Genomic DNA, 17522 nt, shown 5'->3' on the forward strand with positions numbered 1-17522 from the left:
TGGGTATAAAATGTTAAACGCGCGTCAGGACACGTGGCCTGATCGAAATTTCGTAAGACAGTCGTTGAAATTATGGGTGTAAGTTGTTTTTTCTGAGAGATAAACTTTTTAAAGTACTTAACATATTTGCAATAGTTCTGAAGTGTTTATTTTTTTAATGTTATCATAATGTAAGCGGAAATCAACATACATTTGTATGACAGTGTGTGTCTGTGTAAAAAGGTTGTTACTAAATACTCGTAAGTAACCATTAACTGCTACTCAAATAACAGTCGATACTAAATAATCTATCTCGCTTGTCACTGTTAGTTTTGTTATCTCGTCACAATGACAGCCGGTGATATTTTAATACCTGTTACGACAAATACGTCTCACCCCTAAATTGCTAACGTAAATTTCTGTTTTATACAATATTTTAGAGTGTATCCCGTTTAGTGAACTTAATAAAAAAAAGTAGTTAAGAAAACCATACTGTATTAACTCGCATACCCATGTTATTTTCATAACTTCAATACAGCGTGAACTCTCTTGAACCCGACTGGGACGATCCCAATGTTTTTACGCACCGAGGAAGCCCATGTCTTTATTGTTATTTAATTCGACACTGACTCTACCAATTACTAGTCAGTACGCTACGGGCCGGATCCATTTTCAACACTCGTGCTCATTTCTTAGTAAATAAATGCTCGTAAAATAAGGTTTTAAGAAGGTTCCAATACTTCTAAAGCTCAGGCCCACATACAGCACAGCGCCACCTGGCGGACGAGCCACTTACTAGGAAAAGACAAAATTTGAAAGCCATAGTAGAAACAATAAGTATTTTAATAAAATATTTAACTTTACATGTACTCCAGTAACATAACTATTAACAGTAAAATACAATGTAGTATAAAAACAAAACTATTGTAGGGTAGACCGGGGACAATAGTATAAATTTTTACTTAAACGCGTCGATTGTGACGACATACTTTATATTTAAGAAACGCAAAATGTAAATTAAGAAACATTATATTCCTTATCTACGGGATTTAGGAGCCAATATGTACTGAAATCGACTATTTAGTCGATTGGTAAATTTTAATCTTAATGCTGAGCTTAGTTACCGAAATATTGCTAATGTTACTATTGACCCCGGTCGACCCTACATCAATGTGGGCTTAGAAAACACACAGTAATGTAAAATACAATAATTATAAAACAAAGGGAATCGGAGGCGATTCGTCTCGGTAGGAAGTAAAGAACATGATTATGTATTAAGTATAAATTTTAATAACCGAACTGTCAAACAATTACCAGTGTTCAGTACAAAAATGTATATAAAACAAAAGAAGGTAATGTTACAATTTGAATTATTAATAAAGTTAGATTACATAATATGGCACGTCGAAAACAATGTTAAATTTTAATATTAACCGTGAACACGAAGACGGGAAACAAGTGAAACCTCTGTGGTAGATGGAAACGTATTTCATTAATATTATTATGTTTTAAATCATATTTACTTTCACTAAAAATATAAATATTTATGTAAATTAATAAAATCTTTAACAACATACACGCGGGTGTTAATAGTGTACCTAGACATTTAATAATATAATTAGTTTTGCTAATGATAACTGATTAAAAAGTACGTTTAAAAAAAATCACTTTAATTGCTATATAGTTTCTTAATAAACTTTTTACTACATTTCTGAAGGCTCGATTTTCTAACACTTAATTATATCATATTGTACTTTCAGATAATTTGGAATTATATTATTTTCACAATATTTTAAAGTAGGTATTGTTATTGCTGTTTCGCTCTCGAGAAAAGTAGATTAAGTTTAAAAAAACTAGCAAAATAAATATTTCCACTGCTTGTTCGGAACCTCGGGTGAGTTATGAATTTACAAATCGAATTCAAGGCTGACGTTACTACTTATAAGGAAGCTGCACTTTCACAATATATTATTATAATTTTTTTTGTTATTACAACGATCAACGAAATAATTGTAAATAGCGCCGGTGAGCGTCACGCGGCTAGCGAGAGCCAGCACATAGCCAGCAGTGACGTCACGTAGAAGGCGCCGCTCGTCGCCAGTAGTGCACGCACCGCCCCTCGCACGCGCGACCTCGCCCGAGAGCGCGGTACGGACCGCGTGCTGTATATCACCGAGCTGTATAGCGGGCCTTCCTCGCGCTCGCACGGGACGCGTGCGGGCGAGTGCGACGGTCGGCCCGGCGCTCGGCGTGGCACTCGGTGCCCGCCGCTTCCCCCTTGTCGGTAGTTGGGCACGAGAACCCGCCGTGGGTACCCCATGCTGCCTCCGTGCGAGTCTGGCGCGAGCACACGGCGCCGGCCCGGGGGTCGCACGGCTGGCACGTCGAGTAGCACGCCGGGGGCCGGGGTGAAACGTGCCAGCGGGACGCGGGGGGGCGGAGGGCGAGGCGCCGCCATCGGTCAGTCGGCGGTCAGCGGACGTGCGAGCAGCTCCTTCTCGGCATCCACCAGCGCCTCGAGGATACATGCCGAACTCCATGCCTGTTCAAATGTAAGTGGAATGATGACGTGCCAACTTTTTCTAAGTTTAAAATACCATTGCATATTATGTCTATATTAACCATGCATGCACGGGCAGGAGACACGCGAGGGACGTGCGTTCGTCACAAGTCAGCATTGACGTACTTTAAACAACTGATTTTTTTTTTAACTTTATAAATTCTCGTTTATAAATTACCGTACACAAAAGTGACAATTTATATTACAAAAAAAAAATAACACTTCAGAACTATTACGATTATTTGACATTGATAAGTTTATCACTCAGAAAAATCAACTTTCATCCATAATTTCAACGACTGTCTTACGAATTTTTCATTAGGTCACGTGTCCTGACGCGAGTTTAACATTTTATACACATCCCAGGAAATGTGTTCACAGCCGCTCCAAAAGTTTTCGCTTCAATAATAAATGGCGAACTGAGCTACCTAAACATACACACTTCTAATCGAAGCATTTCCCGTGAGATAGAAAACAACAGGACGACCAACAGCGTACAATAGTTTTAAATAAAATCTAATAGTAACACAAAACCAATTAAAGATCCTCACGGATAGCAACATATTAGTTTAGAATAGTTACGAACACTTAAGTTAATAGCTCTGATAATTCAATGAAAGAATTCATTACTCAACATGTGCCTGGCCGATGCTACGCTTATGCAGAATAGATCTAAGCCTACTCGCTTATCAATTTTATTAAAGTTACTGCTCACTCGCCACAAGTAGGAATTTTGCCTGTATTTGGATTTAACTAATGGTATGTATAAGAGGATTGAAACGCAAAAGACTAACAGGGGTATTAATTTTTATCAAAGTTAATAGCTCGGGACAGTCAATTAAATTGGAATTAATTTTCAAGAGGAAAGATATATCTGCTATTTCTCTTCTCTTGGAATCGTTTGCAAAGATTATAATAGTTTTCTCTTTAAAAAGAAATTTTAAGTCGAAAACATAAATACTTAATAAATTTTAATTGTATCCTCTCAATTCGTCTAATATATGTGTCGTATTGTGAGTTCCACACCTGGGAAGCATATTCGAGTATACTACGTACGAATGTGCAGTAAATAATTTTAAATGTTTTGATGTTTTTGAACGAAGCACATGCGCGTTGTACAAATCCCAGGGCGCTTGAAGTTTTCTTGACTATATGTTCAGTATGATCATCACGATATTATTTTTTGTTAATTTATATTCCGATCGTATGAATATACATTTACGTATGAAAGTAACTATAGAGCATTTGGAGGGATTAAGATCAAGCTCATTGGTTTGGCATGTCCCTCGCACTGGGATCACCTCTACGATAAAACCGACGCCTAGCCCTACGACACCGCATGCTAAGGTTGCTGATAAAAATATTTATTATCTAATTCAATTACAATATACGATATTGTATATTTTAAGTATTAGTTGCTATAATTTGAGAGTGCATGGCCAGCGAAACTTGTCATCGCATGTGAGAGTATGGAAACTCAGGCCCAGATCGGATCCCTGCGAACACATTCTCAAGTGTAACATTCCATTAAAGGTGTAGGTGCCGAGACCAGACGACGTTTTACGTACGTTACAAACAGTTTGGAATATCTGGGAGAGATTAGACATTAATCCTTCCAAAAATATTTAAAAAATTATATATATAAACCGCACCATGGCACCGACCAGTTGCCATCTCTCTATGAATAAGTTTTACATCAGGGCATGTTAGTGACGATAGGTTATCTCGTATACATTCCAATTGTCATATTTTATAAATTAGTCCCAAATTTCGCTTCAACAAAGTAATGATCAAGTCTAACAATTTCCTATTCCATGGCTGTGGGTGTGATGGTAACCATGCCACTAACTCCTTACTCTGTCGGTTATCAAAATCACTACTACATCAACGCGTGATATCCATCTTTAAGTTTCCACTACAAGCGATTCGATTCATTCGCTAAGCGTCTACTTTTCTAAAAGGACGGCAACGCTCCTGTGATTCCTCTGGTATTTGCAGAGAGTTTGTGCGGCGGTGATCACTTAACATCACGTGAACCGTGTGCTCGTCCTCCTGTTCCATAGAAAAAAGTGTAATATCTGATTCTGTTCTAAAACAACATTGAAACCACGCAGCAGTTCATTCCCGCTTTAGAGCATCGTCGTAACTCATGTCCATGTCATATCTTTGGATCTGAATGGAAGGAGGGTGTGTCTCACTAGAGATAACATTTTTAAATAATTCATTAAAAATAATTATATGAACCTAGGGCTCTGAAGAATTTATTATTCTTTGAACAAATAATACTAGGTCACCAGAACCAGTGATACATTTAACAGCTACAGTTGTATTTGCACACAGCGGGCATTAATGTTACATTAGGTGACCAAAATATTTCCTTAAACCAGTGGCGGATTTACCAGCAGGCTGAGTAGGCTGGAGCCTAGGGCGGCAAATTTTAAGGAGCGGCAAATTTAGATCATAAATTGCTTATTTCGATTTACAAATTGTTATTGAAATTATACGATTTTCGAAAATTGGAGAGAAATTAAAATATTTCACAAAAATCGAAATATAGTCCTACAAACAATCATAAATAATAAATATCTCTACATAAACAATTGCTAAACGCTTTATTAATTAAAATAAAAATTTCTCGTTAAATCCGATATGAGTCTATCTATGACAACGAGAAATGTGTTAACCCTGAAATAATGTCGAATCTTCATAATTATGTGCGAGAAAGAGACTGATATGATTTCAAGGACACGTTGACTGTACCAGAGGCTTTATTAGAAATACATGCAAGTTTACCTAATAGAGCAAATAGAACATCAACCGAATATCGAGATATATTCGCAAACTACTTCAGTACCGATGGTCGCTTGCCCTGGCACAATTTGTAAATATATGGGTGCGACCTACGACGGCTGCTCAGTTTGTGCGTTGAGGCACTTGCTCGCCGCGAGCCGAAATTGCGCGCCGTAAACAAAATGGCGTCGAACGCACATACGGTATGAGTAATCTTTTTAAAAAGTTATTCCAATCATTACGAAAACCTGGTAAATTTTAGCAAATATTGTGAAAACTCATGTGCAAAGCCAAAAATAGTAGAAACAAAATAGTTATACTTTTGACAATTACCTATTTCCTAAAATTTCTTAGATTTGAAATGAACGGAACAACTTTAAAAAAAAATCACACATGTTACATATACGTGTCGAACGCTACTACAGCACCTGCTGCGTTTATTGTAGTTCATCGCATTATTAATTTAAGGCATAATAAAATAAAAGACTAACCAAGTTCTGCCTTTTCTTTATCTTCCATGGATTCAACGCCAAATATATTGATCAGTTCAAGCCACAACTGCCGCTTAACATCTTTATTGGAGTAATCATTTGATGATAAATCCCATAAACCTCTTCTATTTTCAACTTCAATTATTAACCTTTCCGTGTCGAAATTATTGGCCATTGTAAAATAATCACTCTGTAGCTATACACGTCTGGTCGCCGCGGCCGATGCGGTAGCACTGATGAATTTTAATACAGAAGTGATGTTCTCGACGGCCACGATTGGTCGCTGGTCGCGTGGCATCAAATTAGACGCCGCGGCCAACGGTGGCCGCTGGTCGCTGGCCGCTAAGTGCGTAGGGGCTATAGCGATGGCCATATAAAGTCCAGAATTCACTGGCCGCCGCGGCCAGGTCGCGGCGACCATGGTCGCCAGTGCGTAAGCAGCCTAAGATATCAAAATTTTGAGGCGGCAAAAATTTAATAGCCTGCGGGCGGCAAATCTGTAAATCCGCCACTGCCTTAAACGACAAATTGTTCCGCCGTTCCACGCCCGAACAACAGCAACTGTATCGCTTTCCCACTATCCTGCTGTAACTTACGATTATCTAAACAATTTGTTGTGTTTTAAAGTGGAGGGAATTGGGAGTAGTCCAGTCGATCTATCATGTCTATAACATCATTCAGAGTCGCAATGGTATTTAATATCTTCAAATCATCAGGAAAACAGAGCAAGCCAGTGTTATGAAAGCAGGTGGAAATATAATTTATAAAGATAGAGAATAATAAAGGACCAAGTAACGATCCTTGCGGAACCCCACTGGGAATGGTTACCCAGCTCGAGATATAATTATTGATTACCACAGCTTGTGACCTTCGGTCAATATAAGATGAAGACCACAGATGCAAGTTCCCGATAATGCGGAAAAGTTGAATTTTTTATAAAAGTACTTATGGTCTCTTCGGTCAAAGGCTTTGCTATAATCGATATATACTACATCTACCTGGCTACCATTGTTCATGGTTTCAGTCAGAAATTCACTGAGTAAGATAAGGTTGGATACAGTAGATCTCCCTTTGAGGAATCCATGTTGAGATGGGTGGAAGGAGTTTTTACTGTGTGATGATCAGAATTTACTGCTACAAAAGCAAATATTAGATAATAAGTTGAAATTACAAAAATATGTTTTAAGTTGTCATGGCTTATATTACTCGCAATACCAATAACGAGATATCGGATTTTCATCGAAAAGTAACTTATACGTATATTGTATTGAGTGCCGTACCTGCGTGCGGCACGAGTCCCGGCAGTAGGCGCCGCCCGCGCCCGTCAGCTCGGGCAGGCCGCGCCACGGCGAGCCGCGCATTTCGCGCAGCAGCGGGCCCAGAGCGGCGAGGACGGCGCCCGCCTGCGAGCGACCCAGCCGCCGCGCCACCTCCAGGCGCGCGCGCAGGTAGAACCCCAGCGGCCACACCCACTCGGGCCCCTGGTGGTAGTTGAAGCCGTGCGCCACGCTGGGGTCGACGCCGTCGTCGGAGTTGTCGTAGTCGCCGCGGTAGTTCCAGTCGGCGGGGTCCAGCGTCTTGAGGCCGAGCGGGCCCGCCAGCAGCCGGCCCGCCGTCTCCAGCGCCGCCCACGCGTGCCGCGCCTCGAACAGGTCCGGGGCCACCGCCATGGCCACCGGGAAGTTGCAGCGGAGCTGGTAGTCGGCCCAGGGCTGCGAGGCGCCGTGCGAGTCCTTGTAGATGGCGCGCCGGTGCACCAGGTCGGGGCGCGCGTCGGCGGCCGAGGGCGCGGGCGGCACCCAGAAGTGGCGCTCGAAGCTGCGGCGCACGCGCTCGGCCCACTGCGGCCACGTCCACGCCGACACGCCGCCGTCGCGGTGGCGGCGCGCCAGCCCCGGGTGCGGGTAGCGCGCGGCGCGGTGCTCGGCCGCCAGCCACGCCGCCGTGCTGTAGGCCAGCGCCACCAGCTCCACGGCGCTGCCGTCGCGCGGCGTGGCGGGCCGCCCGCGGTTGCCGGCGCGCTCGGAGGACCCCATCTTGTCCATCCACGTGCCGCAGTTCGCGTCGTTGCCGCCGAACGGGAAGCCGGTCTCGGGATCGATCCCTATTTGCACGTTGAACCCCTTGTCGGTCATGTGCGCGTCGATCTGGCGGCCGGCGTTTCGTTCACGGAACACGACTCCCTGCGGACGAGTGCAGTCGATATAGTCATCCGCGGGGACGGGGAGAGATAGGGCTCCGAAGGCTGCGCACGTACCTGGAAGTGTCTGTCGAGCGCCTCCTGCATGACGTCATGTAGCGGCTGCTCGGCGGCGCCGGGCGGCGCGGCCTCGCACTCGTCGCTCGGGAACAGGCGCGACACCGGTTCAGTGAGGAGCGCGGCTCCCCCGGCCACCTCCGTACAATACTGCAATGATAACGTTTATTTATTTTATTTTATTAGGTAAACAAACAGTATTACATGACATAAATAGGTTAAAAAAAAAGTATACATCTATTAACCATTTACAGTTTTCGCATATAAGAGACTATAAGCGTGTTAGAAATAATGAACAAAAATACAAAAAAAAAAATCAAGAGGTAATACAATAAAAGTATATAGATATAAATACACGAAGACAAAATGAATGGATATTATAGTATTCAGGTATTCAGCAATCAAGGGAACACACACTCATCCAACGCCTCGTCAATGTGCCTCTTAACGCGTTTGGTGTCGTATTTAATATATCAAAATCAGGCAAGTCTAATGATATCTGATTTAATGCTTGTGGACACCTTATAAAATATGAATGTTGCCTGTAATTAGTACTGCAATGAGGAACGTATATAGTACATTTTGTCCTGTTAATTTAGAAGAATCTATCTTAGAGTAAAAAACAGTATCAGCTATTTGACGTCTTATTTGTAATGGAAATATGTGATGCTTTTTACATCTTATTATATAATCTGCATCATATGTATTACACTTATATTGTAAATATCTTAAAAAACTTGTTTGAATTTTTTCAAGTCTATTAATGTGAACTTCATATTCTTCATATTCAGGGTTCCACACCTGAGAACAATATTCAAAGGTGCTTCGAACATATGAACAGTATAGTATTTTAATGAGTTTTACGCTAGAAAATTGAGAACATATCCGTTTGATGAAACCAGAAGATATCTTGGCCTTTTTCACTATATTGTCAATGTGTTTTTCATATGTAAGTTTACTGTCTAGTTACGTTTAGGTCTAGTTAATTAAGATGACAGTATGCCTCAAATCTTTCTAGATCCGCTTGAAGAAGCTGACAATCTGAATCTCTGGTGATATTTAAGAATATTTTCATATCATCAACATACAGCTAAAATTGGAAGATTCAAAGCAAACGCCTACGCCCTTAATAAATATATTAAATAATAGAGGGCCTAGTAATGAGCCTTGTGGCACTCCAGAAGAAACAGTATTCCAAGAAGAGGCATAGTCTTTTACAACAACTTGTTGAGACCTATTTTAAATGTAAGAGATGAACCATCTGAATAGATTTCCATGTATTCCAGCAAATAGAAGTTGCCGTAACAGTATGAAGTGATCAATTCGGTCAAACGCTTTACTAAAATCGGAGAAAGCAGCATCCACTTGTCCACCTCCGTCCATACCTGCAGTCGTGTAATCAATAAATGATAACAGATTAGTGGTGGTCCACCGATTCTGCATGAAACCATGTTGTTCAGGTATGAACGTATATTTTAGAGAGTTGTAAACCTGAGTGTAAATAATACGTTCAAAGATTTTGGCAAATATACATAGCGTGGAGATAGGTCTATAAGTTTGTATGTCATTTCTATTTCCATTTTTGTTTACTGGAGTAACGAAAGCGGATCTCCAAATTTTAGGTACTATACCTTCATTTATTGATCTACTAAATAGTATTTTCAGTATATAATAATATCTCGTCATCCGTCCTTCTCACCTGTTGGATGCTGTAAAGCCACCACCAGACGGCGTCCCGGCAATTGTAACGCGCGTTGCGGCCGCCGTCCAGCAGGTTCGGGATCAGACCGTGCCGCAGACTCGCCGCGAACGCCAGGATGTGCGCGCGCGCGTCCGCCTCGCGCCCCGTCAGCAGGAACGCGCCGCGCAGCGCGATGAAGGTGTCGCGGCCCCAGCAGCGCATGTAGCCCACCGCGAAGTGCGGCAGCCCCGCCGACAGCGACGCGGCGCCCGGCGCACGCGGCAGCGGCGCCGACGGCCGCACGCCCGTCAGCTGCACGCTGGTGAGCGCCAGCTCGCGAGCGAAGCGCGAGCCGCGCGCCGCGCCGCCCAGGCGGGCCAGGGCCGCGGCACGCACCGCCGTGTACAACGCGCGCACCACCAGCTCGAAGTAGCACGGCACGAGGAAGCGCGGCAACGCGGCCAGCGGCTGCAGCGCCTCCCGGTAGAGCGCCGCCACGGGCGCCAGGCGCTGGTCGTCCTCCAGCCGCCGCCACGTGTAGTCGGGCAGCCAGTCGCCGGCGCGCAGGTTGGCACACAGCGGGTGCGCCAGGTCGTCGGCGAGCGCGAGCGGCTCGAGCGCGGCGTGCGCGCCCGCCAGCCCCGCGTAGGCCAGCGGCCCGGCGCCCGGCACGTCGTACACACCGCCGCCGCAGCGCTCGCGCTCCTCCGCCTCGCAGCAGTACAGCAGCACGTTGAAGTCGGACAGCGTGAGGTCGGCCAGCGCGGGCGCCAGCCGCAGCGGGTCGGGGGCCGGGGCCCCGGTGAGGGGCGCCAGGGCGGCGAGCGCGGCAGCAGTGGCGGGCTCCGGGCGCACGCGCAGGGCCACCACGTCGCCGGGCGCCAGGCCCCGGAAGTGCAGCTCGGTGGCGCGGCCGTCGCCGGTCGCCCGCTCGAACACGGCCGACTCGGCGAGCGGCACGCGCGCGCGCACGTTCACCTCGTACTCGCCCAGCCCGTTGATGTAGCGCGGGTGAGGAACGTGCTCGGCCGGCGGTTCGAATGGCCGCCCGGTTTTTCTGGAGTGATATATTAATTCAAAATTACTTTGATAAATAACTAATAGTACATTATAGCAAAGGCCGGGAAATAGGCAATTGCAAGTCGAGTATGAATTTGAAGGCCGAGCCGTAGGCGAGGACTTCATTAAATACGAGACAGGCGCCCGCCAGGGCATATAAGTTCCTTTCCCAAAAGAATGCAGAGAAATAAAACACACTTTTTATATTATACATTAGATTTAATTTACCTTTGTCGCTAAATATATATCATCTGGGGCTGTCATTAAAAATTGCTTTATATTTTGACAGTAACAATTTTCGATATCTTGCTTTTGAATCCGGTCGATTGTCGTTTAAGAGATGTAGTTAAATTCCCATAATTTTTCAAGTTAATTCCGTTTTTAACATGAACTGTGTACATTTCAGCATGGAATAAATTGCCCATAATGTAGATGGCTTTTTAGTTTTAGCAATATCATTAAAATACGCCAAAAATACTGTCGGAAAAAATGTTCACTATATATATACTCGTTTTTCCAACACATAAAATTTTCATATACTTTCATGTATTTTTCTTATGACTTCGCTGGAAGTAGGTTTTCCATTGCCAATTTGGCTTCTGATCGTAAATCTGGTAGAGTACAATCAATCTCCATTTCACTCTCTGAACCGTTGGAAGTCATTTTAATTATTATTAAATTTATATTTATTAAGTGGGTATGTAAATAACAAATCAAGACGATTTTTCAGCTTCGCCGCAATTTTTTTTATCATCTGTGTAGACAGGCAAACACAAACAGACAATGGTATGCCAAGAATGACAAAAGAAATCCGATCAAAGAGTATTTAATAACCCCAGCACGCCGTTTCATACAACATTGCAGGATCGTTGTAATGTTCCAAATTCAAAAACGCTCCTGTAATGGATTTGATTTTCTTTGTCCGAAAAGTCGATACTTCGCGGTTCCAACGGATTTAGATCCGGACTAGACGACGGCCAATCTTCAGCTGACCATCACTGAAGTCGGATAATGACCACGTTGCACTCTGTCGACGCTTTGAGCATAAATACGGTCATTTTGTTTGTTAAAATGTTGCTCAATTGTAAATAATTTTTCATCTGTAAACAAAATTTTTCTGTCACTTCCCTTTGCGTACCGTTCTGTAGTTGTTTCAATTTTACCACCCTATTCTTTTTTAAATTATCAGTTAAGAAATGACCAGTGCATCTCTTATAGGCTGCATGTCTATATGATAAAATATAAATCTTAGATAAAATCGTTTGTTTTCGGACAGGATTTCTTCGAATTATTTCCCTTACTGCTTTGACCACCTTTTTCGTACGAACACTACGTAGACGGCCAGATCTTTCACTGTCACAAACAGAAGAGGTCGCATTGTACCTAATAGTCCGGTACACAAACATTTTACTAATACCAAGCGTATGGAGAGTTTTAAAATTGCGTTAGAATCCATACGTACTTTGTGTAATGCAATTACAGCGATTCGGTTCTCTTTATCACCCCACTCCAATTTATATATAATATTATATAATATAATATTGTACAATGTGTTGGCGCCAAAATTAGAAAACTCAATGAACAATCATATAAAAATGACATATTCCAAATTCAAATGTAATATTAGACTGGTGAAATATCAATAAAGAATATGTGACTAGTGGAATTCTTAGTTCTTGGTGCGTGGTTAGTCTTCACCCCCTAGAACCGACATGTAATATATAATTCATCTCGTTCTCACAGTAACGAAGTGACTTCGGTTCACAGTAATTAGTGATTGATTTAAACACTGTTTGGAATTTCTGTGATAATTATTGATAATTTGGCTGTGTGTGCAAATTGTATCAATTAGTTGTTGCAATCATCATTGCATTTCCACCCCAATTTAAAATGTTTCACCCCCCGGCGCCACGGTCGTCGCAAACTTCATCTAATCCGGATCTACCCACCACCAAAGATGATGACAAACTTTTTGCAAATTTTGAACGGCGTCGGCGTACGCAACCATGTGACTCATTCAACTTATACTGCGGATCATCTTACATAGAGCCTTAATAAATCAATTGCAACTCTTGGAGCAGATATGAATAAAAAATTCGAACAGCTTACTGCAGAAATGACTAGTCTATTTTCTACTGAGGTGAACAAAGATCATGAACATGCACGAGAATTGAAAGAGGAGGTAATTGCGGTCAAGTCTACGTGTACATCTCTCAACACATTACTCTCAGAGTTGGATATTAAACAACAACAGTGTCAATGGCAAATATCATCTATAGGCGACCAGTTAAAATCTCAAGATGATAGACCAGCTAAGCAGAATAAAAATAAGCAGACATCCGAAGCCATTACTCAAGTCAAAGATTTGTCGGAGTGTGTTCAATATTTACGTGCTCGACTTTGTACTAACAGCCAGGGTGAAAACCTTAACACCATCTTTAACACCCTATGCAGGAATAACGAGATTGATGAAATTCATCGCGTCAGGCGCTTTGCGACTGAAGGATTGATCCACTTTATAAATCTTAGAAAGAAGGAAGAATTTCTATTACTACGGTGGACCTGGGTTTCAACGGACCACCCAAGCCAGTTTTTATTAATGAACTTACACAACATAATAATATACTTCATAAGCACGTACGAGACGTAAGGAAGAATTTAGGCTTCCAGCTTGCATGATATCTGCAGTAAAGATGATTGTAACAGTGTATTCTTCTCATCGAGCAATGTGGAATTGGATTGTTTCACTACTGATTATATGAGCTAAACACAGTTAAAACAATACAATATCGTGCTTCGGCACTAGCAATAACAAATATCTTGAACTAATCTTCTGTAATAAGCATTGTGAAATAAACCGTAACATACAGCCGCTTTCTCCCGAGGATTCGCATCATCCAGCACTTGACAAATATCTCATAAATGCTGAATACAAACAGTTAAAATATTCCTTATTCTTCCGAGAGACCCATAATAAATATATTTACAACAGAGAACACAGTCATGCGTCTTACCCGTGGTTATTGTGGCGGATGGACGCCTCCAGCAGGATCTCGTCGAGCTGACCCTCGAACCGCAGCGGGCGCAGCGTGCGAGGAGCAGGCGTGGCCGAGGGTGCGCCGAAGCACGTGTGCGCCACGACGATCACAGACTGCAACACGACGCAACGTGACGCATGATGATGGAGAGAAGGGAGATGAGATGGGGAAGGGAGCTGCGGTGAGACGAGGGAGCGGCTGCGCAGTATTTAACAGCATATCGAAGGTGATAGTTGTTCACAGAACAATCTGATAGTCTTCTGGGGGTTAATGTCTTCCATGAGTCGGGTTTTGAATAAGAGTGCCGGAATAAACGCGTTAACACCGGCGTACTTTGCTCAGATTTTACATACGTAAAACTTAGCTGAGTATAAGCTTAGCATATTTTTTGTCTTCGTTTTTATAGTCAATTGACAGCTAAAGTCAAGTGCGCGTTTTATCAAACTCAACTAAGTTGAAATCTCAGTACGCTCTATAGATCTCAGCCTGAGGCACCCTACACCAACGCTGTGACGTCGGAGATAGCTGTGACGATGCAGCGCAGCCGCAACGCCCGTGTGACACCTTTCATACAGATTGCCTCATACAACATGGGCTTAAGTTTTGGTCATGTACATTAAGTTCCTCGTACGGTCCAATAGTAAACTTCAACAAGTACTCGTACTTTTATAACACTCCATATTGCAAATAATTTAGATACTATTTTTTTACGGAAAAACAACTAATATAGAGTCTACAAATATCGGACGCATCATTCCTGGCGACGCACTAATCTCAGAACAAAAGTAACCAGCAGAGCAACGCGCGAATATAACGCTAAAATAGAGGAATTAGTGAAATATAACAAAAGAACAAAGAATGGGCAGGACACCTAATACGGGGCAAACAAGAAAAATGGGCCAACAATAGGATGGAGCGACGATTTATAAGATGCCGCTGGTATGACTTGGAGCAGATCATGTCATGACCAAGAACACTGGAGGCCTATGCAAAAGCAAAACAATCATTGCCGATGTTTCTGCAAACTCAATGTAAATCTAAAACTATTTAAAGATCGTTATTATATATAAGGCTAGTTATTATTATAACAATCACAGACTGCAGCGGGAGTAGAGTGACGTGCGGGACTCACCTTGCGGGAGACGGGGTCGTGTCGCGTGACGGCCACCACGTGCTCGTCCATCTGGTCCACGAACACCTGCGGGACATCGTTATAAAGATATACATTAAGATAATACACACATACATATAATCACGCCTCTTTCCCGTAGGGGTAGGCAGAGACCACTTCTTTCCACTGGCTATGAATGTAACATACTTGTTTCGCTTCGTCCACTGTCATTATTCCTTTCATACATGCTCTTCGGTTTAGGGTACTCTTGACCTGGCCTTTTTTCAAGACGTCCCTGATTTGGTCTCGAAACGTCTGCCTAGCTCTACCCCTTCCAACACTTTTATTCACACTGGCCTTATACACTTTTTTCTTCAATCGTTCTTCATTCATTCTCTCGACATGGCCAAACCATCTCAACATAAAGCTCAGCATTAAGATAATACCATTTAATAGCAAGGATCTGACTCCATTGGCCTGAGTACAGGCCAGTTATCGATTGAAATCACTTCCCCGGAGGGCAATATTGTTCACTGCAGAGTGCCAATCTTATGGATTGATAAGGGTGTCGACAAAGTCGAAAGGAACCCTTGAAAGCTGCAGACCCGTATTTAAAAAATATAACCTATTAACAATTGTTGAATTATACATATTTTAGTGCTGTTTGTAGGTGCACGTGCTGCTCGTTGAGATGTCGCCGCGCCGCCATCATGTCGTCCACGCCACCTCCTGCAGTGTGCGGCCCTCACCTCGTGGTATCCGTCGCGCGCCAGGTGCACGTGCAGCTCGTTGAGATGTCGCCGCGCCGCCATCATGTCGTCCACGCCACCTCCTGCAGTGTGCGGCCCTCACCTCGTGGTATCCGTCGCGCGCCAGGTGCACGTGCAGCTCGTTGAGATGTCGCCGCGCCGCCATCATGTCGTCCACGCCACCTCCTGCAGTGTGCGGCCCTCACCTCGTGGTATCCGTCGCGCGCCAGGTGCACGTGCAGCTCGTTGAGATGTCGCCGCGCCGCCACCATGTCGTCCACGCCACCACCTGCAGTGTGCGGCCCTCACCTCGTGGTATCCGTCGCGCGCCAGGTGCACGTGCAGCTCGTTGAGATGTCGCCGCGCCGCCACCATGTCGTCCACGCCACCACCTGCAGTGTGCGGCCCTCACCTCGTGGTATCCGTCGCGCGCCAGGTGCACGTGCAGCTCGTTGAGATGTCGCCGCGCCGCCATCATGTCGTCCACGCCACCTCCTGCAGTGTGCGGCCCTCACCTCGTGGTATCCGTCGCGCGCCAGGTGCACGTGCAGCTCGTTGAGATGTCGCCGCACCGCCACCATGTCGTCCACGCCACCACCTGCAGTGTGCGGCCCTCACCTCGTGGTATCCGTCGCGCGCCAGGTGCACGTGCAGCTCGTTGAGATGTCGCCGCGCCACCATCATGTCGTCCACGCCACCTCCTGCAGTGTGCGGCCCTCACCTCGTGGTATCCGTCGCGCGCCAGGTGCACGTGCAGCTCGTTGAGATGTCGCCGCGCCGCCACCATGTCGTCCACGCCACCACCTGCAGTGTGCGGCCCTCACCTCGTGGTATCCGTCGCGCGCCAGGTGCACGTGCAGCTCGTTGAGATGTCGCCGCGCCGCCACCATGTCGTCCACGCCACCACCTGCAGTGTGCGGCCCTCACCTCGTGGTATCCGTCGCGCGCCAGGTGCACGTGCAGCTCGTTGAGATGTCGCCGCGCCGCCATCATGTCGTCCACGCCACCTCCTGCAGTGTGCGGCCCTCACCTCGTGCTATCCGTCGCGCGCCAGGTGCACGTGCAGCTCGTTGAGATGTCGCCGCGCCGCCACCATGTCGTCCACGCCACCACCTGCAGTGTGCGGCCCTCACCTCGTGGTATCCGTCGCGCGCCAGGTGCACGTGCAGCTCGTTGAGATGTCGCCGCGCCGCCATCATGTCGTCCACGCCACCTCCTGCAGTGTGCGGCCCTCACCTCGTGGTATCCGTCGCGCGCCAGGTGCACGTGCAGCTCGTTGAGATGTCGCCGCGCCGCCATCATGCCACTGGCCTCGTCCACGGCCACCTCCTCCTCCCCCACACCCTCGACCCTCCATGCCGGGTACAGTCGCCGCTCGTCCACCACGTGTACCTACATAATATTATACTCGTAATTAATTGCACTGTTTTACCTAAGTTTTAAAAGTGACGACTCAATATTTTAAACAATATTTAACTTTATATATTTAATACGGCTTTACCCACGGTTTGTCGGAGTTGGTACCGACTAGTTTCGGATCATTCGGGGGTCCTTCATCAGGGTGAGTGCAATGAGTTCGCGGTGATGCTAAAAGTAACATTTTTATTATTATTTTAGCTAACCAAGTTAACGTTTCAAGAACTTTCCAGATCTCGTTTTCAGATTATTTTTGACAAAATTTACTGATAGTGCCCTCTTCTTTTTTAATATGTGTGATTTTGGGTCTTAATTTAGAGATTATTGGAGCATTGGGTCACAGACAATTCGAGCTGCTCTACGTTGCATGCCGTCAAATGGATCTAGCTGA

At 44.8% G+C, this 17522-nt stretch overlaps 1 protein-coding gene across 13 annotated transcripts in view; it reads right to left on the reverse strand.

The window, feature by feature from the left end:
- Positions 1-804: 804 nt before the first annotated feature.
- Positions 805-17522, reverse strand: part of LOC126967758 (glycogen debranching enzyme) — a 50669-nt gene continuing 33951 nt past the window's right edge. For 2 of the 13 annotated variants that reach the window (XM_050812436.1, XM_050812445.1), the window contains exons 16-22: positions 16952-17107; positions 14988-15053; positions 13832-13968; positions 9777-10815; positions 8078-8227; positions 7101-8003; positions 805-2521 (exon numbers count right to left, since the gene is read on the reverse strand). In XM_050812436.1, the coding sequence (XP_050668393.1) occupies positions 2441-2521; positions 7101-8003; positions 8078-8227; positions 9777-10815; positions 13832-13968; positions 14988-15053; positions 16952-17107 (2532 nt within the window). In that variant the 3' untranslated portion in view covers positions 805-2440. Of the gene's footprint in view, positions 2522-7100; positions 8004-8077; positions 8228-9776; positions 10816-13831; positions 13969-14987; positions 15054-15715; positions 15780-15818; positions 15883-15921; positions 15978-16024; positions 16081-16127; positions 16192-16230; positions 16279-16333; positions 16386-16436; positions 16493-16539; positions 16596-16642; positions 16707-16848; positions 16913-16951; positions 17108-17522 lie in introns of those variants that run through there. The other 11 variants (XM_050812486.1, XM_050812478.1, XM_050812509.1 and 8 more) reach the window with 11 other exon arrangements.

The sequence above is a fragment of the Leptidea sinapis genome, chromosome 1 (genome assembly GCF_905404315.1).
Source record: "Leptidea sinapis chromosome 1, ilLepSina1.1, whole genome shotgun sequence".
Taxonomy (NCBI): domain Eukaryota; kingdom Metazoa; phylum Arthropoda; class Insecta; order Lepidoptera; family Pieridae; genus Leptidea; species Leptidea sinapis.